The sequence below is a fragment of the Scardinius erythrophthalmus genome, assembly GCF_964197995.2.
Source record: "Scardinius erythrophthalmus genome assembly, chromosome: 21".
NCBI classification, from domain to species: Eukaryota; Metazoa; Chordata; class Actinopteri; order Cypriniformes; family Leuciscidae; genus Scardinius; species Scardinius erythrophthalmus.
Genome location: NC_138241.1, coordinates 35,374,327 through 35,400,007, shown reverse-complemented (window position 1 = coordinate 35,400,007; position 25,681 = coordinate 35,374,327). Strand labels below are relative to the sequence as shown.

Here is a 25,681-nt window from a genome sequence, read left to right as displayed (position 1 = left end):
ATAATTATGCAAGTCACTTGCTTTTTTGCATGTTTACCATATATCTTTGCTAGTTTGCTGTATCTTTCAGCTCTAATAGTGAAGCACACTCTGCTCTATTTAACATATTTCGATGGTTAATAATATTAAGCATCTTACATTTCAGATAATATTGGGTCTGTTAGTATATATTACATCATCTTCCCAATGGTAACCTGTCAGCTATACCAAAGACTTTATACATAGGAAGATGGTGCTCTCGTATTACTTATGAATGGGAGAAAGTGCAATGTGCAACATAGCAGAATAAGTCAGCATAAGAAACATCATTTATGCGACTGGTCATGTCAGATTTTGTTGCTGATTTGAAATATGTTATTTAATTGTGAGTTCGGCAAGCTGTTTTTGAGATTTCAGGATAAAATAAATAGGACTTGGTCATGAATGAAATGTCCGCTGAGTGAACAGACTTTCCATGAAATGGACTTTGATATACAGTACATTATAAGAAACGTCAGCACAGTGCTTCAAACTGTTCAAACAGTTGTGTAAACATGCACAGTCTTCATAAATATTATGGTTTTTCACTATTCCTGATTATTTTGCCAATTGATTTTGTTCAGCTAGACATTTGGCTAATGCACAAGGTTTGTATTTTCATCTCTTGACTCCTGAAAATGAATTTTTATGGGTTATTGTGTGCAGCACTGTTAGGAAATCATAAATCTGAATGAATCTTCATTCCCATCTGGCTCTCATTTATTGCTCACATGTTAACATTTACTGTAACGACTAACATCAGTGAAGCTTATTAAACAAGAGGAAATTCAACCATACATTAAAAACAAAACTGGGCCGAGAGTCATTTGACTCATGTTTTGTCTAGACAGACGGACTGAATGCCAGAGGAAAACTTTAGTGCCGTGTTGTCATCTTAAACACTTCCATGCATGTTTGTGAGATCTTTTTATTGTTTTTGCAGGATAAAGTGGTGATTGGGATTGCTTATGACTGCTTGGAGAAGATGGTGTATTGGACAGACATCAGCACACCTGCCATCAGCAGAGCGAATCTACAAGGAGGAGAGCCCGTCCACCTCATTCAATCAGGTAGAGTTCATTAAGACTCGTCCTAATGTCTTCCCAAACCTGCGAAATTTTGATTTCATGGGACACTGGTTAAAATCATCTCAATATAGAGGTGGATGATATTTCAAAAATATATTATTTTTTTTTTTTTTTGCCATTATCACAATCCACAATCTTTTTCATGTTGGTATTAAGACTACCGGTAGTTGTTTTTGGTAGTTACTGAGCAGTACACTTGGAAATTTGTTTCCGCTTTGTTTTTATTCTGAAATTTGTTTTTATCTCACAATTCTGATATTTATAACTATCATTTCTATCATATAACTATCAATTATCATTTATCAATTATTATTTATACTTTTATACTTTTATTATGTATTTATTTATTTATACTTTAATTATTTTTTTATTTATACTTTAATTAATATTTATTTATTTATGTATTTATTTATTTATACTTTATTTATTTATATATACTTTATTTATTTATTTATGTATACTTTAATTATTTATTTATACTTAAATTAATTATTTATTTATTTATACTTTATTTATTTATACTTTATTTATTTATTTATTTATTTATACTTTATTTATTTATTTATTTATACTTTAATTATTTTATCATTGTTGTTAAAAATAAGAACAAAAATGTACATTATGAAAAAATAGGACAAATGCAATATAAGGAAGTTACAAATGAAATAAACTTTTGAATGTTCTCTGAACATTGTGAAACATTCCATAATGATGAACCAGAATGTTCCCTACATTTTTCTGTTAGATGGGATCGAACTGGAACTGATGGAATGTGCACTGTAGCACAATACGACCATCTCTCTATAAAGGCTAATTGTGTAGACATTTTAATCATTCCCAATCTAATATGGCCATATCGCACACCACTATCTCAAACTGTCTCTTGTTTCAGATCTGGGCAGTCCTGAGGGCATCGCTATTGACCATCTGGGCAGAAACATGTTCTGGACAGACTCCATGAAGGACAGAATTGAAGTTTCCTTATTAGACGGATCACAGAGACGTGTCTTGGTTAACACAGGCCTGGTTAACCCGAGAGCCATCCTCACCGACCCCACCAATGGGTGTGTTGCATAAATTGCTTGGAGTAGTCTTCTTTTTTTTTTTTTTTTTTTACTTTATACTGGTCAACTGGGCATAAAAACGTAGATTATTCTAATTTGAATCAGAAAAGTAAGACTACTTATTAAGACACAGTCTCGACACAGTTTCTGCCACTGGCCACAGGGTCTAAAACTAACACTTCAAATGTGAGGGAAAGAGCGGCTTGGCAAGTAAAGAAAATGTTACTTTCCTCCCGGATAGAAATGCAACGTTATACATGGTTAAATCAAATTGTAACACCGTGTCCTAACCAGACGCGATGCGATAAGATTCCAGTGACAAGCAATTTGCCTGTCCACACTAGAAGCGATGCGACTGCGAGATGCATCAAAATTCCATCAAAACCCACAGCCAATCAGAACAGTGTGTGGGTGGAGTCAGACAATCAGAATAGTGTGTGGGCGGAGTCAGTCAATCAGAACGGTGTGTAGGCGGAGTCAGCCAATCAGAATAGCATGTGGGTGGAGTCACCCAATCAGAACGGTGTGTGGGCGGAGTCTCGCTGCATCAGAGAGTAATCTTGACGGCACTTGCAAGAAAATGGATCAGTACATATTCAAATTCACAAATATTACACCATTTAAACATTATTTAAAATACTTAGGCTGAGTAACTAAAACAATCTTTGTCAAAGAACACACTTGTTTGTTCACGGTTTGAACGTTCTTGTTTCCATTTGTTTAATTTCAAGATCTGAGGTGAATTATCCATTGTTGCTTTTACAGCCTCAAAGCTGGAGCACTAAATGATATTCAAAGTCACATGACACGCTTTTAACATTAAATAAAGCACATAAACAGCACCTGAGATTATCATTGCCTCACTTTGTGTTTGTTGTTCCAGCGCGACGTCGCAGAAAAAAATAGAAACCGTTTCTAAAATAGAATTGTCGCGTGTCGCTGTCGCGTCTGGTTAGGACAAACACTGATTAACATGGAAAAGACGTCTTTTATCGACGCGTGTAGTTAGGACACGGTGTAAGAAGGATAATCTGAGCCTTGTAAGAGATTTAATAATGTTTAATAATAAAGGCTGATCTATGCCTGCTCAAAAATTCTTTGTAAAAACATCATGCTGCATAAAAGAAAGACCAAATTATGACCCACATCAGTCCCTAGTATCAAAGTATACAGTTGAAATTGTTGTGTAAATGCCACTTCATTAAACAGTCTATGTAAAGACAGTTAAATGCCAGCTCTGTAGCGCTTGTGTGCCACATTTGGTATAATAATTATTTAAAAATAATTAAAAATATGTTTTCATGTGAATTTACACATTTGACCTATGCTAGTTTTGTCAGTTTTACGATAAGCTTCCATTTGTTAAAATGAGTAAACTACGTTAGTTAACATGAACTAACATTGAAAAATACTTCTAAAAGCATGTATTAATCTTAGTTAATATTAATTTCAAGGTTTACTAATACAAGTAAGTGGATATCATTTAATGGACCTGAGCTAACAGGAATGAACTAACAGTTGTCATCATTAACAATGATTAATAAATAGTGTAAGACATGTATTTCTCATTGCTAGTTAATGTTAGTTAATGCGTGAGCTAACGGGTCTTTATTGTAAAGTGTCACCGTTTTGTTTAGATACTTATTCTTGGCATTATGAATTTGAGTGATTCCCAAAGTATTGCTAATTTCTGCAGTGAAATAGTTATTGGGAAGTGTTTTCAATGTCTGTTTCTCCATCAGCTACATCTACTGGGCCGACTGGAACAGGGACTCCCCTAAAATTGAGATGGCATACATGGACGGCACAAATCGGAGAGTTCTGGTCAAGGATGACTTGAGCCTCCCCAACGGTTTAACTTACGACCCTCGGACGTCTCTGCTGTGCTGGGCGGATGCTGGTATGACTCCAGTTCAGAGACACATTCACTAGTGCAATAAAGTCACAGCTGTTTGAGTCTCTCGGCAGGAAAACAACTTATTTTGCTCACTTGTTTAGCTCCGTTAAAGCCACAAACTCCATAAAATGTTGGGGTGTAACGATTCCCTCATGTCACGATTCGATACTGAACTCACGATACGATATTATTGCGATACTCCAAGACATATGATAAAAGGTTAAAAAAAAAAGAACTGTTGATTAAAATGCTAAATTTGGTTTTACATTGTGTGTGTAAATGAATAGGCTTGGACTTGGTGCTGGAAACCCAAAGCACAGGACAATAGAGACACCAGAATAACAATATTCACGATTCTGAAGCTGAAACCACAGAATTATTTTAGATGAATATGCTTTCACTGTCACTGACTAGATATATTTAAAATAATGTCACTTTTTACAGGTAACATCAGACATTTGGCATTATCAGGACACACAAATATTCCCCCATTGCATTATTATACACTATATTCAACATTATATGTAGTAGCTTAATGTAGTTCTGACACTAAAACTCTTAAAACTTGAATTTTTATTTTGGGTGAACTATACACTATACATTATTGTTAAATTTTTGTATTGCGATTATATTGTGACACGATATGTTGTTACACCCCTAATAAAATGCTTTGCTTGGTTGAAACGTTTGCGTTGATGGTGATGTTTGGTGTTTTTGATGCAGGTACACATAAAGTGGAGTGCATGAATCCGCAGCATGGCAGTCGGACGCAGCTCATGGAGGGAATCCAGTATCCCTTCGGATTGACTACTGATGGAAAGAACCTCTACTACACTGACTGGATGAGGTGAACCTTCCTTTTAACAGCTTTATGCTTTTGTGAGAAGTTAAAGTCCCCATGTTGTCAATCATTTTATCCCTTAAAACTCACCTTTGATCACCAAATGACATATTTAAATGTTATTTCCTTGAAAAATTCGTCATGCCTTATAATACCTTGAATGTAACTCGATAACCTTGCCTCATTTAGTATGCACGGTTCTATGAATGAGCAAATGAGCCCCGCCTCCACTCACTCACTCCGCTCAGAGATCCACTCGTTGACGATCACACGTTGATCTGATTGGTTACAAGGTAGTTTGTGACGTCAGAAACACCAGCGATTTCAAACCGCGTTTTTGAAACACATGATTTGTCTCAAAGCATATTAAAAATGCCTTATAGACATATAAACAACATTAAAAGCTTAATTTTCACCACAGGGTGACTTTAACTGAATCAAGTGAAAGGTCGGTTTGTTTGTTTTTTGTTGAGTTTTTGAAAGAAGCCTTATCTGCTGACCAAGACTCAAAAATACAGTAAAAACAGTAATCAGGGTTTCCGCGGGGTCTTAAAAAGTCTTAAAAAGTCTAAAATTCTGAACTTTAAATTTAAGGCCTTAAAAAGTCTTAAAAACGGCCAGATTTTCATCCTAGGTCTTAAATTTCATTTAGTCAGGTCTTAAAAAGTGTTTACCCTCGTTCATTTCCAGAAACGCTGGCCGCAGAAAGTTATTACAAAGTAGCAAAAACGTATAGAGTTGTAGCCTACAAAAGAGATGGGGTCTCCAACACATCGCTTGCGTGCTACCAGTAGCTCGTGGCTTGAGCCGTTCACATATTGCGTCTTTTGTGCGCGAGTTTGTTCAAATCTAGGCGCGCGGCAAGCGCGCTCATAATTGAAGCGACGCGCTAATTTTTTTTACCAGGCGCAACAAGATTCTTCTTCTTTCGGAGTTTTATGGCGGTTGGGCGCAACGAGATGAAAAAAATCTAAACTTTTCAGAATGCCGCAAACGCACCGCAGGTCATGTGACAGGAACCAACCAATCACCCCTTTCCATAACAACATTGAAAGCTCAGTCAACATGAAGGATGGGGGTGCACTCAAACACTACTAATAAATATAAGCTAATGTATAAATGTCAATAATTTATCTTTTTTGACTCTTTCTTTTTATAAAAAATTATTTAAAGGCTGAAATATGAGGTTTATCTTTGTATAAAACCTTTTTTGTCAAAACTTTATTTGAACTTGTACATGTTAGTAGATAACATGTTGCAAGACACTCTTTTAAAATCTGGCCATCATTTTTAATGGTATTTTAATGTTCACGTAAACAAAAAGTGCATATTGATGCTAATCAATTTGTTATTTGCTGTTTTTGACATAAAACTTGTTGAATTGACTTCATTCTGTTGTATTAGTACTTTTTAAACAGGATTCTGTGATAACCGTGATAATTTTGGTCACTTTAATCATCTCATCATTTCCTCTCTAGTTATGATCAACTATGATCAACTAAAATACTGTTTTTACAGTATAATATGCAAAAATAAAATTTTCTATTAAAAAAAAATCTACCTCTCCCTCTCTCTCACTCTCACACACACAAATCAGATAATCCTAGATAGATAGAAAGATAGATAGATAGATAGATACTCTAATGATCCCGAGGTAACTATCTATCTAACTTGGATAATGCGTTGTGTAGGTCTTAAATTTCAATCTTTATGGTCTTAAAATGTCTTAAAAAGGTCTTAAATTTGACTTACTGAAACCTGCAGAAACCCTGAGTAATGTTGCGCACTAAAAGTATTCTCGTCGCTTGATAATCTTAAGGTTGAGCCACTGTAGTCACTTGGACTATTTTAACGATGTCTTTACTAACTTTCTGGGCCGGCAAGTTTCAATAACAGAGAAGCCTATGGAGGAGTGAGCCAGCTCTCAGATTTAATCAAAAATATCTTAATTTGTGTTCTGAAGATGAACGAAAGTCTTACGGGGTTGAACAACATGAGGGAGAGTAATCACTGACAGAACTTTCATTTTTGGGTGAACAAACCCTTTAACCAGATGCTCTGATGTGTCGAGGGTAAACAGCCTCAAACTGTTGTGCCGCATTATGTCCAAAAATGCAGCCGGTGCAGATACTTTGAATGTGTTTATTATAAAAAGTATCCCTTATATGTTTGAACATTTATTGACAGTAGCCTACGTTTACCTCTTGAGACATGCCGTCACAAGCATCTGTCACATCTGTGTTTGTGATCTTTGAGTTGTGGGTGTGTATAAATATTTTTATTTGTGTAATTCCGCCAGATGCCACTAGTGCCGCAAAAACTACATGCTTCACCTTTACAACAACGGTTTTCTATGTGAATTTATTGTACAATGCAATTTATCATCATTACTCCAGTCTTTAGTGTCACATGATCCTTCAGAAATCATTCTAATATGATTATTTGCTGCTCAAGAAACATTTATGATTATTATCAATGTTGAAAGCAGTTCATATTTTTGTGGAAACCGTGATGCATTTTATTTTTCAGGGTTCTTTGATGAATAGAAAGTTCAAAAGAACAGCATTTATTTGAAATAGAATCTGTTGTTACATTATAAATATCTTTACTGTCACTTTTGATCAATTTAATGCATCCTTGCTGAATAAAAATATGAATTTCTTAAAAGCAACTTACCGACCCCAAACATTTTAATGGTAGTGTATTATATGAGAATAATGTGAACCGCACTGTGCAGAAAATCATCAGATTTGGTCTGGGCGGTGTTGGTGGTGGTGTTTGTTCGTGGTTCAGAAAGCAAGGTCAAGGTTCAGTCCACTAAAGCTGTGAGCTCAACATCTCTGTTCTTCTGAGGCCTTGATGTGTCCGTTCGCGAGCACAGATTCCCTGAACGGCAGCAGGCACAGGTTTGGCGCTTTAACCCCGAGTGTGTTTGCTATGCCGAGGTCGGGTCAAGAGGGCTGTTTCAAGGCTAGTTGCAGCTGTGTGCGATTTCACAGTGGCCTCTCTCTGATCTTCCTCTCTGTTCGTGGACAGTCATGATGGAGCTTATTATAGCAATTGAGAACAATGAGCAGAACAAAAATAACTCGTCAGTATACTGAGAATTTGGGATAAAAATCTCTTTATCACAGTCCACATGTTGTCACATCCTGCTCCAATTAGTAGCTTAAACTAAGGAATTTGTTTATGCATTATAATCAATGGACGGAGGACAGTTTTGAGGAGAAAATTAAACTAATTTAGTTTAGCTTAAAGTCCCCTTGTGGTGAAAATCAAGCGTTTAATGTTGTTTATGTGTCTATGTGGTGTTTTTAATATACTTTAAGACAAACCATGTGTAAATTCATAAGTCGACAGCATTGCTGAGTATTTCCTCCTTAAAACTGCAGTGAACCAAAGACAGTCTCAAAAACACGCTTTGAAATCGCTGGTGTTTCTGACGTCACAAACTACCTTGTAACCAATCAGATCAACGTGTGATCGTCAACCAGTGGATCTCTGAGCGGAGTGAGTGAGTGGAGGCGGGGCTCATTTGCATATTCATAGAGCCGCGCATACTAAATGAGGCAAGGGTGTCGAGTTACATTCAATATATTTTATTTTTGGAGGAATAAACGCTTAAATATGTCATTCTGGTGATCAAAGATGAGTTTTAAGGGATAAAATGATTGACTACAGGGGGACTTTAAATAACTAGCAAAGTTTTTGTACTATAATTTCTGGCAAATATGCAACAAGTGGATCATTAAAGGGTCATTTCACCCGTGGAGACATGAATGTGTATTGAAAGTGGGTCATTTATGTAGAAGAAATGTGAAATTATTTTTGAATTTGGAGCTTTCTAGACTGAGAAAAGCCAGAAAATGTATTTTTGGCTTATGTGGATGAAAGACAACAACTCCCAGAATGCACTTGCTTCGCTGCCCTACAAGGCCACTCCCAAGCCACGCCTACCGGTAAGACAGCGCAGTTGAGAACAAAAACATCAAGGCAAGGCTATGCTACGAGTGATTCTCCGTGACTAGTTTGCCCAAAATGTCCGGGATTCGGCTTTTGCGTTCTACAGTCGCCATTCATCATGTTTACTGTGGCGAGCAGGACGAGGCTGAGGGGCGCGGGAGAACGGCGCGAGGCCGGTGGCGTGATTACTGACGACCGACACCTGTGAGGCACTGTTCTCGTATCTCGCACGGAGGAGCAGGTATTTTCTTAGCAATGGTAAAACACACATCAACCGATCACGCCACCGGCCTCGCGTCTTTCAACCGATCACGCCACCGGCCTCGCGTCTTTCAACCGATCACGCCACCGGCCTCGCGTCTTTCAACCGATCACGCCACCGGCCTCGCGTCTTTCTCCCGCGGCGCTAGCCTCGTCCTGCTTCCTGTATTACTGTGATTACTGATGAGCGCGCCTGTGAGATGCACCGGTCTCATGGGCTATCTCTCACGGAGGTGCGGGTATTTTCTTAGCAATGTTAAAACGCAAATCAACCTATCACTTGTTTAGCATTCATGTAAACATTACATTCAGATTCACCAATCGGGGTGAATTCAGTTAGATTGAAACAAAAGGTGAGCATGTAAACAATGGATGGCGACCGCAGAAAGCAAAAGCTGAATCCCGGACATTTTTGTCGATCTCGACGGCCGGACATGTCCGGGAAATAGAGTATGGTAACCCCTACTACTCAGCTTTCTACGTCCCTGTTTTCTGCAGGTTTCTGCCGTTGAAATCAAACGCACTCGCACTGATCTGTGATAGGTCTGTTAGCGCATTAGGTCCAACCCCCTATGGGCGGGTTTGAAAGGGTGGATCTAGTGCTTGTAGTCTTAACAGAAATCCTCCCCTCTTACACTTCCTCCTACAATGACGCAAAATGACGATTTTTCCGTCATTGTAGGAGGAAGTGTAAAGAGGTAAATACAGATTTCTCTCGTCTCGGGGGAAAATGAAAAAATGTTGCATGACCATTCAATAGTATGACTGGGTTTCTAACAATGCAAAGCTTAATGCAAATGGGTGAAGTGTCCCTTTAATGAGTTGGAATCATTAAGATTTAAGATTAATTAAATCTTACTTATTTTATATAAAATACAGTGAAAATTGTGATTTAAATTTTAAAGAACTGTTTTCTATGTGAATATATTTTAAGTGTAAAATAAAATTTATTCCTGTGATCAAAGCTGAATTTTCAGCATCATTACTCCAGTCTTCAGTGTCACATGATCCTTCAGAAATGATTCTAATATGAGGATTTGATGCTCAAGAAACATTTATGATTATTATCAGTGTTGAAAACAGTTGTGGTGATTCAGAAACCGTGATACACTACTATTCAAAAGCTTGGGGAAAGTAAAATACTCTTCATTATTCATATATACTGTACACTCATGAGAATAAAGAGTTGTGTGTGTGTGTTTGTGTTGGATCAGGGGTGCTGTAGTCGTGGTGGATCGCTACTCTAGAAGAGAGGTCGATGAGTTCCAGCCCCAGAAGCGAACACGTCTGTACGGGATCACTATGGCACGCGCCTCCTGCCCCTCTGGTACGATTCCTCTTCCTCATGTGTTTCACTTCTTAAGAACCATTAATATAACCATAACAATATTAGCATCACACCAGCACACAATATCGTTCTGTTTTGTCGTCTGTCTCTTTAAATCCTTTAGCTCTAAAAGCAGGATGGATTCTGATTGGCTGTCACTGTTTTTATCGTTCATCAGCTGGAAAAAAAAATCGCTCGGAAAGATTCCAACGATATAGTTTCTCTGTGCCGTTATCGTAATAGTTGTGGTGTGGATTCTGCTATTCTTTTATATTTAGAAGCTTTTTTAGAAGTTAAGTCACCTTTATTAATATAGTACTTCATATAATACAAACTGTTTCAAAGCAGCTTTACAGAGATAACAGGAAAATAATGCATTTTAAGTTTTTGAAGCTATAAAAAGTGCATCCATCCATCATAACAGTAATCCATACGGCTCCAGGGGTTAATAAAGGCCTTCTGAAGCGAAAATATCCATATTTATAACTTTATAAATTATAATCACTGGATTCTGCTAACGATTGGATGTGAGTCTAGTTCCAGCGGAAGAGTGACCTCTGACCCCAAACATGATGTAGACGTGGCGTAAGATTAAGTGAGAACTGACGAACGCAGGTTTTTTATTATTCAGAAGGCCTTTATTAACCCCCTGAAGACGTATGAATTACTTTTATGATGGATGGATGCACTTTTCGTAACTTAAAAAACTCGGACACTATTTAATGCCATTTGGAAGAGCCAGGATATTATATAATATAACTCTGATTGTGTTCGGGTGAAAGAAGAAAGTCATGATCGTGAGTAAATTATGGGATAATTGCGTGTGAACCAACCCTTTTTATGTAACTAGTCAGATAATGTTCAGTTAATTCAGGACTAGAACAACAAAGTTTCAGACAGGGTGTTTAACGCCAGAAACTGTAAATAACTGGTTTAAGTCGTTTTCAGGCTATTTTTAATGTGAAACAGGTGTTGCTTTTCATATATTAATCTGAACCCCTAAAGCAAAGGTGGAAATGATGGTAAATACCCACAACAGAACACATTTGTTCCATTATCAGGGTTCGTACAAGGTGCTTAAAGTACTTGAGGTACTTGAATTTGACATTTTACATTGTAAGATGTATTTTGTATACCTTGTATCTGTAATTTGAGTTTAAAAAATCCTAAAGATATTGTTTGATAAGTGCAATCTCTGATTGTAGTTCTTGAAAAACAAAAAAGTAGGGCTCGGAAGTCCTGGAATTTCTTTTACAGTATCTGTACAAACCCTTAAAGGAGTAGTTTACTTAAAAATGAAAATTACCCCATGATTTACTCACCCTGAAGCCATCCTTTTGTAAGCTCGCGCTCAATCGGCCCAAAGCCCGGCGTCCGACCAGCAACGTGTTACTGTCCTTTTCTCGAGACAAAGAATTTTTTGATTAAATGCAGTACATTTAGTTACGTATTCTCTCGTTATTTCATCTGACTCCATAAATGAAAAGGTTTTAATGATATCTGCAGATCATTAATTATGAGTGAATGTTTGACTATTCTGTTTAACTCTTCAATGAAAATAATATCAAAGTCAGTTAGAATAATCAAATGTAACAATTTATTATGTCAGGTAAATGTATCATGCCAATTTCATAATCAATTCAAAGATAATCGATACAAAACATCAAATGCTCTGGAATAGAGAGAAGATGCAAACCCAACTTTAAGAAATACATGAGGCTGAGAGATCTCTCTCTCAGCCTAACGGACCGATCTGAGTTACAGAAAAGGCCTCGATCTCCCTGCTGCATTTCCTTATATAGACAAACCTTTCACTTGGAAACATGTGCTAACAATAGAAATTTGCATTCAGAGGTAGCACCTCTTGGGGGTGTGTGACAATTTGCTTGAGAGACCATCTTCCTTTTTGTGTCAGTTATCCATAAACTCTTAAAACCTTATTACCTTTTGTTTTACTTATTCTGAAATGAGACATTTGTACCAGTCACACTGTGACATTTTAAATGATACCAAACATGAAAATACTCTGTGATAATCATTCACATTAAAATATATATTTTCTTGGGAATTCAGGTGAATCATCTGAGCCTGAGAGAGAGGGGGTGAGGGGGGAGGGAAGGAGATGTAGATTAGGATGACTCCGAGGTGAGACTTTCGTCTCGATGGTGCACAAGAGCCAGTTCAAATGGTAATCTCCAGAGAGGTCCTTTTGTCCTCTCAGGGTCTGGTCACCCCCAAAACAGACTGTCCGGAATTTTGTAATTTCTCAATTCTTACACTTTCAACTTTCTTCTTTCAGACGAATACAATCAGAGTTATATTAAAAAACATCCCGGCTCTTCCAAGTTTTATAATGGCAGTGGATCGCAAATAAACAAACTGAACTGAAGCTCAAAAAATTGCATTCATGCGTCATAAATGAACTCCAAACGGCTCCGGGGGGATAATAAAGGCTTTCTGAAGCAAAATGATGAGTTTGTTTAAGAAAAATATTCATATTTAACACGTTAAATACAAGCAACTTACGAAACTTGTGACGTCAGAAGTAGCGTAAATATCAGCAGTGCCTGGCATTACTCGCGTAAGTTGCGCTTTAGACTTTAGTTAATTTGGCCGAAAGCGTTATAAAGTTTTAAATATGAATATTTTTCTTACACAAACTCGTGGTTTTGCTTCAGAAGGCCTTTATTATCCCCCCAGAGCCGCGTGAAGTTCGTTTATGACGGATGAATGCATGTTTTTGAGCTTCAGTCTGTCGGTTGCGATCCACTGATACTACAAAGTTCGGAAGAGCCAGGATATTTTTTTAATATAACTCTGATTGTATTCGTCTGAAAGAAGTCATCAGTTCAGTTCAGTATTTATTTATCCCCGTAGGGAAATTGTGTTTGCAGCGTACACTCACACAGACATTTGACAAAATCACATTTGGCATATATTTGAATATGAATACATAAGAAAATAGTCTAATAGTAAACCTAATTAAGGTATCCAGTCTGGCGACTATTTATCCACTAAACACTTGATTGCTTGGGGAATAAAAGAAAATGTTTGAAACATCTAGTGACACAATATCGTCGGCCTGATGGTAGCAATTCAGAAGTATAGGATAGAGGATGCCTCTTATCATTCACAATGATCTTTGCCTTGTTTAACACTCTTCCTTTCTATATGCTCTCTATACTCTCTAACTTTATTCCTAACAATTTACTTGCTGTTACTACCACCTTCCCCAATGATCTCTTCTGGGCCTCAGAGGCATTACCATACTCACACAAAATGACACAATGCTTCCAATAAAAGCCCCATAAAACATCAACAATATTCTACTATGGACATTAAAGGACAGTCATTTAGACAGTAATACAGTACAGGCAAAAAAAGTTTGGAAACATTACTATTTTTAATGTTTTTGAAAGGAGTTTCTTCTGCTCATCAAGCCTGCATTTATTTGATCAAAAATGCAGAAAAAATATGTGATATATTATTACAATTTAAAATGATTGGTTTTCAATTTATTATACTTTAAATTATCATTTATTCCTGTGATCAAAGCTAAATTTTCAGGATCATTATTCCAGTCTATCACATGATCCTTTAGAAATCATTCTAATATGATGATTCATTATCAAAGTTGGAAACAGTTCTGCTGCTTAATATTTTTTCATAACCTGTGATACTTTGATGAATAAAAAGTAAAAAAAAAAAAGCAAAAAAAAAGCAAATGTTTTAAAAATAGAAATCTTTTGTAACAACAATATACACTAGTGGTCAGTAATTTGGGGTCAGTCATTTTTTTTCTTTCTTTTTTTGAAATAAATCAATACTTTTATTCAGCAAGGATGTGTTAAATTGATAAAAAGTGATATTTATATTATTAGAAAATATTTTTTTATTTTGAATAAATGCAGCTCTTTTTAACCTTTTATTCATCAAATATATTAGGCAGCAGAGCTGTTTCCAACACTCATAATAAATCAGAATATTAGAATGATTTCTAAAGGATCATGTGATAGACTGGAGTAATGATGCTGAAAATTCAGCTTTGCATCACAGAAATAAATGATAATTTAAAGTATAATAAATTGAAAACCAATTATTTTAAATTGTAATAATATATCACATTATTACATTTTTTTTTCTGTATTTTTGGTCAAATAAATGCAGGCTTGCTGAGCAGAAGAAACTCCTTTCAAAAACATAAAAAATAGTAATGTTTCCAAACTTTTGGCCTGTACTGTACATCTAGGATGATTCAGGGTGAGTAAATCATGGGCTAATTTTCATTTGAAAGTGAACATCTCCTTTAATGCCGCTGACGTGAGATGGTCAATGTTCCCCATCAGGTCAGAACTACTGCTCGACCAACAACGGCGGCTGCACACACTTATGCCTGGCGACTCCTGCTGGCCGGTCATGCAGATGTCCAGACAACGCCGTCGGACTGGGGTGTGTGGAGCGGGACGGCAGGAACTGAAGAAGACTCAGTCACATGACCCTTCATCTGAATCTGCTGTGAAGCTCCGTCCTTCATGATCACCTGAAACATGCAATAAAGCCACTCTCTCTATTAAAGATTTTGAAATGCATCCTCGCCTTAAACACGCTCATGGTGCTTTAAAGAGCAAATACATGCTAATGAGGTCATTGTGAATATCTCTAACAACTAACATTATTACCCCGATACTGAGAGTATCCTTTCTAAACAAATAATGACACAATTGTGACATAACCTGACATAAATACATGTTTACACATACAACTGTTCAATAAAATCATATTTTGTTTATTTAGCCTTGTCATATTTTGATGTGTTGTTCAAGTTCATGTTTACTAATTAAAACTGTGTTTTTATTTGCTCACACACGTTCAAACCTCTCATGCTGACTGTGATAATGAGTCTCAGAAGGGAACAGGGGTAAATAAAGCACTTTTGCACAGGAATGGCCAGCAGAGGGCAACAGCAGACTAAACATCAGGTGACAAGATTATCCCTCCCTTAGAAAACCATTAATAGTCTGGTTATTCTTCTTATCTCTTGACTGTTCAGATCATTAATTTCGTCATTGTATTCTATTATTATTTTACATTTAACAATTATCAAGTGTTGTCGCCACTGAAAGAAATCATGAATTTCAGCTGATTTATGATAACTGGGAATGTAATAGAAGTAAATGAGTAGAAGTGATGAAATATATATATTTTAGAAACAAGCATTGTGTTCTCAAACTCCCTTTCTGTCGTGATAATGGAATTAATAATTAAAAATCTGAAAAATAATCATTTTGAGATGAAAAAAATAATAGTGATGCATTTAAGTGTATACAAACTAGTGCTGTCAAATCGATTAATCAAGTTTGATTATGTGTGTGTGTATACACACACACACACACACACACACACACATATATATATATATAATTGTGTGTGTGTGTGTGTGTGTGTGTGTTTGCTTATATAATGTGTGTGTGTGTATATATATATGTATATATATATATATATATATATATATATATATATATATATATATATAACACAAATATAAACAAACTTTTATGTTAGATGCGATTAATCGCAATTAATCGATTTAATGGCACTAATACAAACATTTTCCATTATATGATTAAATACATGCACATACAGTTCATAATATTAGACATTTATGTTATGGATAGTTAAAGTGTTTCATAGCTAGTATAAGGGAAAATTCAGATAATTACTACATTGCTAAAAGTTGAAAAAGACCTTATAATTTTTAGATGATGAAAAAAAAAAATCAGAAATACAACAACTGGATACAGATTTACAAGAATAAAATATGAATATGATCGATGTGCTATTGAATATCAGTTTTGATAGATCAGGATGATGTATGAGTAAATATATGACGTTTAATGCGTGAAAATGACTCGAAGACTTCAATAATTTATGAATCTGTACAAAAGATTGGTGACATCATGGAACAGTGGCTCAAATCTGATCAGAGATCAGACTCAAATTACGTCCGAATAATTTAATTCTTCGGATTTTAAAAGCACTCCCGCAAACATCCTCTTATTTTCATAATAAAGAGGAAAATATAGAGATGCCCTGTGACTGGCGAACATTTTTGTGACAGAGAGCAATTGCGTCATCACGTCAGCCCCGCCCACACCGGCAACAAGAGACGCACGCGCATAAGCCCCGCCCCTAGGGGGGACACGATTGGCGTCATCAGAATGACTGGTGAGAGGTAGCGTCCTCAGAGGCCGCAGATTTGATTGACAGGATGTTAGCGTCTACTCAACCAATGGCCACTTAGGATTCTGTTTTGTGGGCGTTATTTCCTGTACTGTTTTGCATGTCAGTTTTTTGTCTTCTAAATTGCTTGTGTATATGTTAGAAGGAAGACCGGAGACGAGGTACGTAAATTGTAATTGTATTTAACACGTCTTAAACGTTACGTTCAGATGAATAATATGGCTACAGTGATTAAAATATCTGGTTGGAATTGTGCAACCTCATAATAGAAAGAAGTAAATCAATGAGTGTTAGCCTAAGCTGTGCTGCGGGATATTCTGCGTCTGCTGTTGCGTGAAATGATCCAGTAACACGCAAACACGAGTTCCTGTCTGCAGATACGAACCAAACAGTCTTTATTTGTTCTGGTTAATGTATTTTGTACTGGTTAATTCACGCTAATGTTGACACCGAAGCTAATATAAGTGCCAACTTGTATTCAACAGAAAACAGTGTACTCTGATATCACTGCTTCATTTGTCTGCTTGCACTGTAACTTGACAGCAACTGTCAGCTAAATGTAATAAACTGACAGGAATAACGTACTTTTTACGTCATTGAATGCGAACTGTAATTTGCTAATGAATGGTGCAGTGCAGAGAGCTCAATTCGCGCCAGTCGTACATTTAAAAGTTCTAACTGTTATTTCATCTCTGTAGGTACTAACGGATTTAACGGATTTTACATCTCTTAATCTGGAATCTGGATGGAACCCTAATGAAATGACATGAAACGTTCCCGCGCATGCAGTTCAAATTTACCCGCGGGATTTTAGAGCTTCTGTTCTGTCGCTGCTGTGGATGAGCCGGTGTCGGTCACCTGGACATGGCCAGCTCACACCTGGCTGATCTGTCCCAGGCCTGGGACAACTACATGGACTGCCGTGCACAGGGCGCAGATCTGCAGGTGAGCGCTAGTAAACGACAAACTTTGTTTGTGGGCTTGTAAAAGACTTGATTGAAAGCATTGAAGTCTGAAAGTAATGCAGTTTAAGCAGAGATGTGAAGATTCAAAGCTTTGTGGTTGCTTGGGTGTATTAGACAGACATCTCCAGTTGATTTTTTAAATATCTTGAATTATTGTTTTTAGAAAACAACCATCCATCCCCTTAAAATAAGCACTGTGATGCTACTACAGTGTGGTCTAATGCAGGGTTTTCAATATTTTAGATGTCACACAGACCCCCAAATAATATAATCATTATCATTCGAGGGACCCCAAACCAAAATTTAAAAGACAGCTAGCCTATATAAGACTTCCGTTCATCTGACATCTATGCAACTTCCATTTTGATGCTTCAAAAAGTTCATAAAGAGATCATAAAACAAATCAAAATGTAAATGTTTTACTCCAAATTTTCTGAGGAGACTCTTCACTTTATATGATCAACAGATTTAATTTAGGCTTTTATTCACATAACAACTTTGATCAGCGAACATAAACGGAAGCTGAAACGAATCTGCTTGATGTGCCAGAACAAACCTTTAGCGGACGCTCAAGCGTGCTGCGTAACACGAGAATGAACCTCATTGGTTCTCGCTGAAGCTCAAGCGTGATGCGTAACACGAGAATGAACCTCATTGGTTCTTGCTGAAGCTCAAGCGTGATGCGTAACACGAGAATGTACCTCATTGGCTCTTGCTGAAGCTCAAGCGTGATGCGTAACACGAGAATGAACCTCATTGGTTCTCGCTGAAGCTCAAGCGTGATGCGTAACACGAGAATGAACCTCATTGGTTCTTGCTGAAGCTCAAGCGTGATGCGTAACACGAGAATGAACCTCATTGGTTCTTGCTGAAGCTCAAACGTGATGCGTAACGAGAATGAACCTCATTGGTTCTTGCTGAAGCTCAAGCGTGATGCGTAACACGAGAATGTACCTCATTGGCTCTTGCTGAAGCTCAAACGTGATGCGTAACACGTCAATGAACCTCATTGGTTCTCGCTGAAGCTCAAGCGTGATGCGTAACACGAGAATGAACCTCATTGGTTCTTGCTGAAGCTCAAACGTGATGCGTAACACGAGAATGAACCTCATTGGTTCTTGCAGAACTCAAACGTGCTGCGTAACACGAGAATGAACCTCATTGGTTCTCGCTGAAGCTCAAGCGTGATGCGTAACACGAGAATGAACCTCATTGGTTCTCGCTGAAGCTCAAGCGTGATGCGTAACACGAGAATGAACCTCATTGGTTCTTGCTGAAGCTCAAACGTGCTGCGTAACACGAGAATGAACCTCATTGGTTCTCGCTGAAGCTCAAGCGTGATGCGTAACACGAGAATGAACCTCATTGGTTCTCGCTGAAGCTCAAGCGTGATGCGTAACACGAGAATGAACCTCATTGGTTCTCGCTGAAGCTCAAACGTGCTGCGTAACACGAGAATGAACCTCATTGGTTCTCGCTGAAGCTCAAACGTGCTGCGTAACACGAGAATGAACCTCATTGGTTCTCGCTGAAGCTCAAGCGTGATGCGTAACACGAGAATGAACCTCATTGGTTCTCGCTGAAGCTCAAGCGTGATGCGTAACACGAGAATGAACCTCATTGGTTCTTGCTGAAGCTCAAACGTGCTGCGTAACACGAGAATGAACCTCATTGGTTCTCGCTGAAGCTCAAGCGTGATGCGTAACACGAGAATGAACCTCATTGGTTCTCGCTGAAGCTCAAGCGTGATGCGTAACACGAGAATGAACCTCATTGGTTCTCGCTGAAGCTCAAGCGTGATGCGTAACACGAGAATGAACCTCATTGGTTCTTGCTGAAGCTCAAGCGTGATGCGTAACACGAGAATGAACCTCATTGGTTCTCGCTGAAGCTCAAGCGTGATGCGTAACACGAGAATGAACCTCATTGGTTCTCGCTGAAGCTCAAGCGTGATGCGTAACACGAGAATGAACCTCATTGGTTCTCGCTGAAGCTCAAGCGTGATGCGTAACACAAGAATGAACCTCATTGGTTCTCGCTGAAGCTCAAGCGTGATGCGTAACACGAGAATGAACCTCATTGGTTCTCGCTGAAGCTCAAACGTGCTGCGTAACACGAGAATGAACCTCATTGGTTCTTGCTGAAGCTCAAACGTGCTGCGTAACACGAGAATGAACCTCATTGGTTCTCGCTGAAGCTCAAGCGTGATGCGTAACACGGGAATGAACCTCATTGGTTCTCGCTGAAGCTCAAACGTGCTGCGTAACACGAGAATGAACCTCATTGGTTCTCGCTGAAGCTCAAACGTGCTGCGTAACACGAGAATGAACCTCATTGGTTCTTGCAGAAGCTCAAACGTGCTGCGTAACACGAGAATGAACCTCATTGGTTCTTGCTGAAGCTCAAGCGTGATGCGTAACACGAGAATGAACCTCATTGGTTCTCGCTGAAGCTCAAGCGTGATGCGTAACACGAGAATGAACCTCATTGGTTCTTGCTGAAGCTCAAGCGTGATGCGTAACACGAGAATGAACCTCATTGGTTCTTGCTGAAGCTCAAACGTGATGCGTAACACGAGAATGAACCTCATTGGTTCTCGCTGAAGCTCAAGCGTGATGCGTAACACGAGAATGAACCTCATTGGTTCTCGCTGAAGCTCAAGCGTGATGCGTAACACGAGAGTGAACCTCATTGGTTCTTGCTGAAGCTCAAGCGTGATGCGTAACACGAGAATGAACCTCATTGGTTCTTGCTGAGGCTCAAGCGTGATGCGTAACACGAGAATGAACCTCATTGGTTCTTGCTGAAGCGCAAACGTGATGCGTAACACGAGAATGAACCTCATTGGTTCTCGCTGAAGCTCAAGCGTGATGCGTAACACGAGAATGAACCTCATTGGTTCTTGCTGAAGCTCAAGCGTGATGCGTAACACGAGAATGAACCTCATTGGTTCTTGCTGAAGCTCAAGCGTGATGCGTAACACGAGAATGAACCTCATTGGTTCTTGCAGAACTCAAACGTGCTGCGTAACACGAGAATGAACCTCATTGGTTCTTGCTGAAGCTCAAACGTGATGCGTAACACGAGAATGAACCTCATTGGTTCTTGCTGAAGCTCAAACGTGATGCGTAACACGAGAATGAACCTCATTGGTTCTTGCTGAAGCGCAAACGTGATGCGTAACACGAGAATGAACCTCATTGGTTCTCGCTGAAGCTCAAGCGTGATGCGTAACACGAGAATGAACCTCATTGGTTCTTGCTGAAGCTCAAGCGTGATGCGTAACACGAGAATGAACCTCATTGGTTCTTGCTGAAGCTCAAGCGTGATGCGTAACACGAGAATGAACCTCATTGGTTCTTGCAGAACTCAAACGTGCTGCGTAACACGAGAATGAACCTCATTGGTTCTTGCTGAAGCTCAAACGTGATGCGTAACACGAGAATGAACCTCATTGGTTCTTGCTGAAGCTCAAACGTGATGCGTAACACGAGAATGAACCTCATTGGTTCTTGCTGAAGCGCATACGTGATGCGTAACACGAGAATGTACCTCATTGGTTCTTGCTGAAGCTCAAACGTGATGCGTAAATAAAAGCCTTAAATTAAATCTCATCATATAAAGCGAACGAGTCTCTCCAAAAACTTTAGACTGAACGTTCAATTCAAATGGATTAGTTTTACGATCTCTTTAAGAGCTTTTTGACGCATCGATCAAAGTGGTAGTTGCGTAGCTGTCAATGGAGGCACAGAAATCACTCGGATATTATTAAAAAATATCTTCATTTATGTTCCGAAGATGAACGAAAGACCATTGGGATTATCCATGATAATTAAAATATTTCTACATGTCCAAAAAACACTTGCATAAAATGCTTTTATCTAGGGATGCTCCGATACCAGTTTTTTCAGAACCGATCCGATCCGATACCAAAAATTCTGAGTATCGACCGATACCAATACCGATCCGATACCAGTGCAGTTTTTTTTTTTTAAATCAAGTAGAATTTCTGTAACTCTGTGTGTTGAACTGATAATCACTATTTTGTGTTAAACACAATCTACTTAATACAGACTAGACAACTTAGTTATAAAGAAAAACAAATAAAAATGTATGATCATAATCTATGACAAACATTCTATTATAAACTAGATTAGTGGATAATTCATCAGTAAAAATTTTCTAGAAAAATCACAAGTGTTGTAATAAATCTGGTAAAACTTTAGACATTGCAATTTGTATTGTTGTAAAATACATTCATGAAAAACAAGATCAAAAAGATTTTAAAAATGTAGGCTAGCCTACTATAAAATTAAGAATTTTATTTTTATAGCGCAGCTGAAGCAGCAACATAAAAGATAGGGCAGAACAAGAAAGTCTATTAATAATCTTTCATTGCGCAAAAGTATTATGATACGAAAGGCTCCAATACAGTGCGGCACAAAGCGCTTATGCACAACCCGTGTGCAGAATGATGCGCTCGAAGCAACACGAGTCACAGCGCGCAGCGCGTCGAGTCCACATTAAACACAGTTCAAAGCACCACTGAGGAAATACATATTGATGCGTAGTGTATTATACAGTATCTATCTTTGCAATAGTTTATTCAGCCTTTTCTTTCAACAGTTTTAAATTTCAGTTACTGTGCGCGTGAAGAACAGTCATAGTGCTCTACTCCATTGAGATCCAACAGACACCCGGTAGAAAGTAACATGATTAAGGTACAGCAATACAGACCAGCAAGATAAAGTCATTTTATGTGAAACCATAGAACTTTATCTACAGATCAAGTACAATAATATTAACATTTAATCATCTTGTTGAGAGTTTTATCGCGTAGACTGACGTAACCGAACGCGCTGTTTGAATGCTGGCTGCAGCAGAGGAAAGAGTTTACGTGAACTTGAATTTAACGACTTAAATATTCATTTCTATCTCATATTAGACTATTAAATGGCTTCTGAACACTTATAATATAGTGCACAAAAACTTTATAGTGCTTTATTATACATTTGTGCCTTTTGTGGGGCCTAACAATGACAGAATAGTAATACGCACAATCGGATTTGGATCGGCTTCGTCTGATCGATACCCGATCCGGCCAAAATGGCAGTATCGGAGCCGATACCGATACTGAATATCGGATCGGCGCATCCCTACTTTTATCCAATGAAACGTACAACAGAGAGAGAGAGAGAGAGAGAGAGAGAGAGAGAGAGAGAGAGAGAGAGAGAGAGAGAGAGAGAGAAAACACATGGTACTACAGTGGATGGGATATATTTATTGATGCAGTCATAAGCTTTTTAACAAGAAAACATGTAGATATTACTTTCATAATTACTTCGATACTTGCAGAGATATCCTGCTTAAGCATTTATTAATCATATTACCTGTTGACAGCAGCTGTCATGGGGCGACGACCAGGAATATTTCAGATCATATTGACTAAGTTTGATTCTCCCTGTACTTTGCTAGTCGGGCGTCTGATGCAGAACTGCCAAGTGTGGTTTTTATCATAAAATGCACAAGCAAAGTGTCAGAAAATGATCACACTAGACCGTCTGAGAGACCTCAGTGCATTTAGGCGGAGATCAACGCGTGGGATTTTTGTTTCGCACCAGCTAAAACACGAGCAGATTGACACGTAAAAGTTGTTAAAAGCATGTTGGCCTAATGCACTTTGTGTCAACTGGCTTAACTAGCTTTTATTATTATTATTATTATTTACTTTTTCTCAGATAAACATTTCTCTTCAATCAGATGCTATACATCGAATATCTTCATATCAAAAACATACACAACATACAAATATATGCCCGTATATACACAATACAGTCGTGTTTGCCGTACATCTACTCATCAGAAATTTTAATTAGTGTTTTGAGATTGAACTGTGGAGGTGTTTGTTTTTACAGACTTTCTCTTTACTGAACCCTGAACTTCAACATGAGACATCCGAGGAATAGTCTTTATGTAATGATGTGGGTTTTGGGTGTAATAATTTCTGCAAGGTGCCATTGTTCAGACAGACAGACAGACAGACAGTCCCGCCTTCATCAGACTGTTGGCCACTGTACAGGGTCTTCTTGTCTTGTATTTATGTAAGCGAGTGGGTGTGTTTCTGTTCACGTGTGTTTGTGGCTGTGTGCTTTGCGCTCTCAGTTTCCGGCTGTATGGTTTCGCCATACGACAGTTCTTGTCAACGCTAAACGCTATGACTAGTAAACCCTGTGTGACTGAAGACTGTGTCTCCTTCCCTGTTGTGATGCTGTTTCTGGTTATCCAGTTGGTTTTGAATGATTATTTACTGTCACCCATCAGGTAAACTGCTCATTTATGCTTGTATGATGGAGTTGGCATTATTTAGGATACTAAAACTAAATAAACTCTATGACTCGTATGCCTACACTTACTATTAGTGCTGTATAAAGTATGTACTGTATAGGGCCGGAAGATTAATCGGAATCCTAATCATTTCCTTCAATTATTATATAAATTCACAAAGATAAGAAATGCACACTTTCATTAGAAAAAAATCCCACCTCTAATAATCTAGCATTATTTACAGTACAAACCTTATCAGTGAACTATGAGGGCAAAAAAAAAGTGCATTACTCGTAATCAAAGTAAAATGTTTAATTAATGCATGTGCATTTTCTCTAGAATACAGTTTATTAATATGTGTATAACCAAAACACTCTTATTAGATACTATATCCAACAATGCAATGTACTTGACCTGACCTGACCTTTCATTTCCAGTGTGAAACATAACATATTATGCATGCATGTGCATTTTCTCTATAAAATTCACAGTTTATCAATATGTGAATAACCAAAACATACTAACAGAGACGGTATCCCAAAATGCAATGTACTTGACCTGACCTGACTTTTCATTTCCAGTGTGAAACATAACATATTATGCACGCATTTGCATTTTCTTTATAAAATAGTTTATCAGTATGTGTATAACCAAAACACACTAACAGAGACTGTATCCCAAAATGCAATGTACTTGACCTGACCTGACCTTTCATTTCCAGTGTGAAACATAAACAATAAGAAAAATCAAGCTGTGTGAGCCATTTTGTATGAGATGAAGATAAGTTTATAATAAAGTTCTGTTGATTATGAGCATGTGGTGCAGTTTTCCACATTGTGCTGTTATTGTTATAGCTGTGGTGTGGCTTTCCCTGTTCTTATTGTATTTAAAATTATTAACATTTTTTTTTAGTAATTGTTCTTGGTGTGAACATGCCTTTAGATGTGAAAGTTCAGGTTTGAAGCATGTTGAGTGCGCTGATAAAGTTTGCTGGGCAGAATGTGTTGGTGAAACCGAACGCTGGAGAAAAAGATCATTCGTTAACTGGATGTGCTTCACTAACCACACACTTTTCCATTGCACTACAGGCTGTTATTTCATTGGAAGAGACTTTCAACATTTCAGTGTTGCTTTAAATCAGTTGTGGTTTGCGTGAGAAGTGTTTAAGATGAGATTTGATAACGGAGATGTTGTTCGCTGACAGGATGCCTGTAGGTCTCACTTCTTGTTGCTTTTTATGTCTATACAAGTAGCGCTTCATTTGTACACTTTAGGAGAGGGTATTTTTTCTCTACACTGAATTGATTGATTGTGGGTGAGTTTGTCATTTCCATTCTCATTTGTTGTGGTTCAAAGGTTTCATGCGAGTGTCTAATGTTAATGTGAAGAGTGCTGATGAAATAACGGGTTTGACGACTTGTATTCTCTCGTGGCAAGTTTGTCGAGCTGTGATTGAGACGTCTTTGGTAGTTTAATCCGGTTTCCCTGTCAAGTATGTCCATCAGTCGTCACAAATGACATCTAGATACACTCTTCCCATTGAGCTTTAAACAAACAGTTCCACCAAAAGTGAAAGTTGTGACATTTATTCTTCCTTATGCTGTTGCAAAAAAATGGAGTTAATATGTGCAGATTACAGAGATAATCTGATATTCTGACTGGCCAAATACTTTAGATCTTTACTATTGGCAAC

The 25,681-nt window shown here is 37.9% G+C and overlaps 2 protein-coding genes across 4 annotated transcripts in view; both read left to right on the top strand.

Moving 5' to 3' along the window:
• The window catches only part of nid1a (nidogen 1a), a 45,884-nt gene extending 30,218 nt beyond the window's left edge, over positions 1-15,666 (top strand). The window contains exons 15-20 of the mRNA XM_081351416.1: positions 962-1,088; positions 1,999-2,170; positions 3,913-4,070; positions 4,791-4,914; positions 10,347-10,459; positions 14,806-15,666. Coding sequence (XP_081207542.1) covers positions 962-1,088; positions 1,999-2,170; positions 3,913-4,070; positions 4,791-4,914; positions 10,347-10,459; positions 14,806-14,936 — 825 coding nt within the window. The 3' untranslated portion in view covers positions 14,937-15,666. The remainder of the gene's footprint in view (positions 1-961; positions 1,089-1,998; positions 2,171-3,912; positions 4,071-4,790; positions 4,915-10,346; positions 10,460-14,805) is intronic.
• A 1,146-nt stretch (positions 15,667-16,812) lies between these two features.
• lyst (lysosomal trafficking regulator) overlaps positions 16,813-25,681 on the top strand; it is a 135,456-nt gene continuing 126,587 nt past the window's right edge. For 2 of the 3 annotated variants that reach the window (XM_081351932.1, XM_081351931.1), the window contains exons 1-2: positions 16,813-16,860; positions 17,398-17,644. In XM_081351932.1, coding sequence (XP_081208058.1) covers positions 17,564-17,644 — 81 coding nt within the window. In that variant the 5' untranslated portion in view covers positions 16,813-16,860; positions 17,398-17,563. Of the gene's footprint in view, positions 16,861-17,397; positions 17,645-25,681 lie in introns of those variants that run through there. The other variant, XM_081351933.1, reaches the window with a different exon arrangement.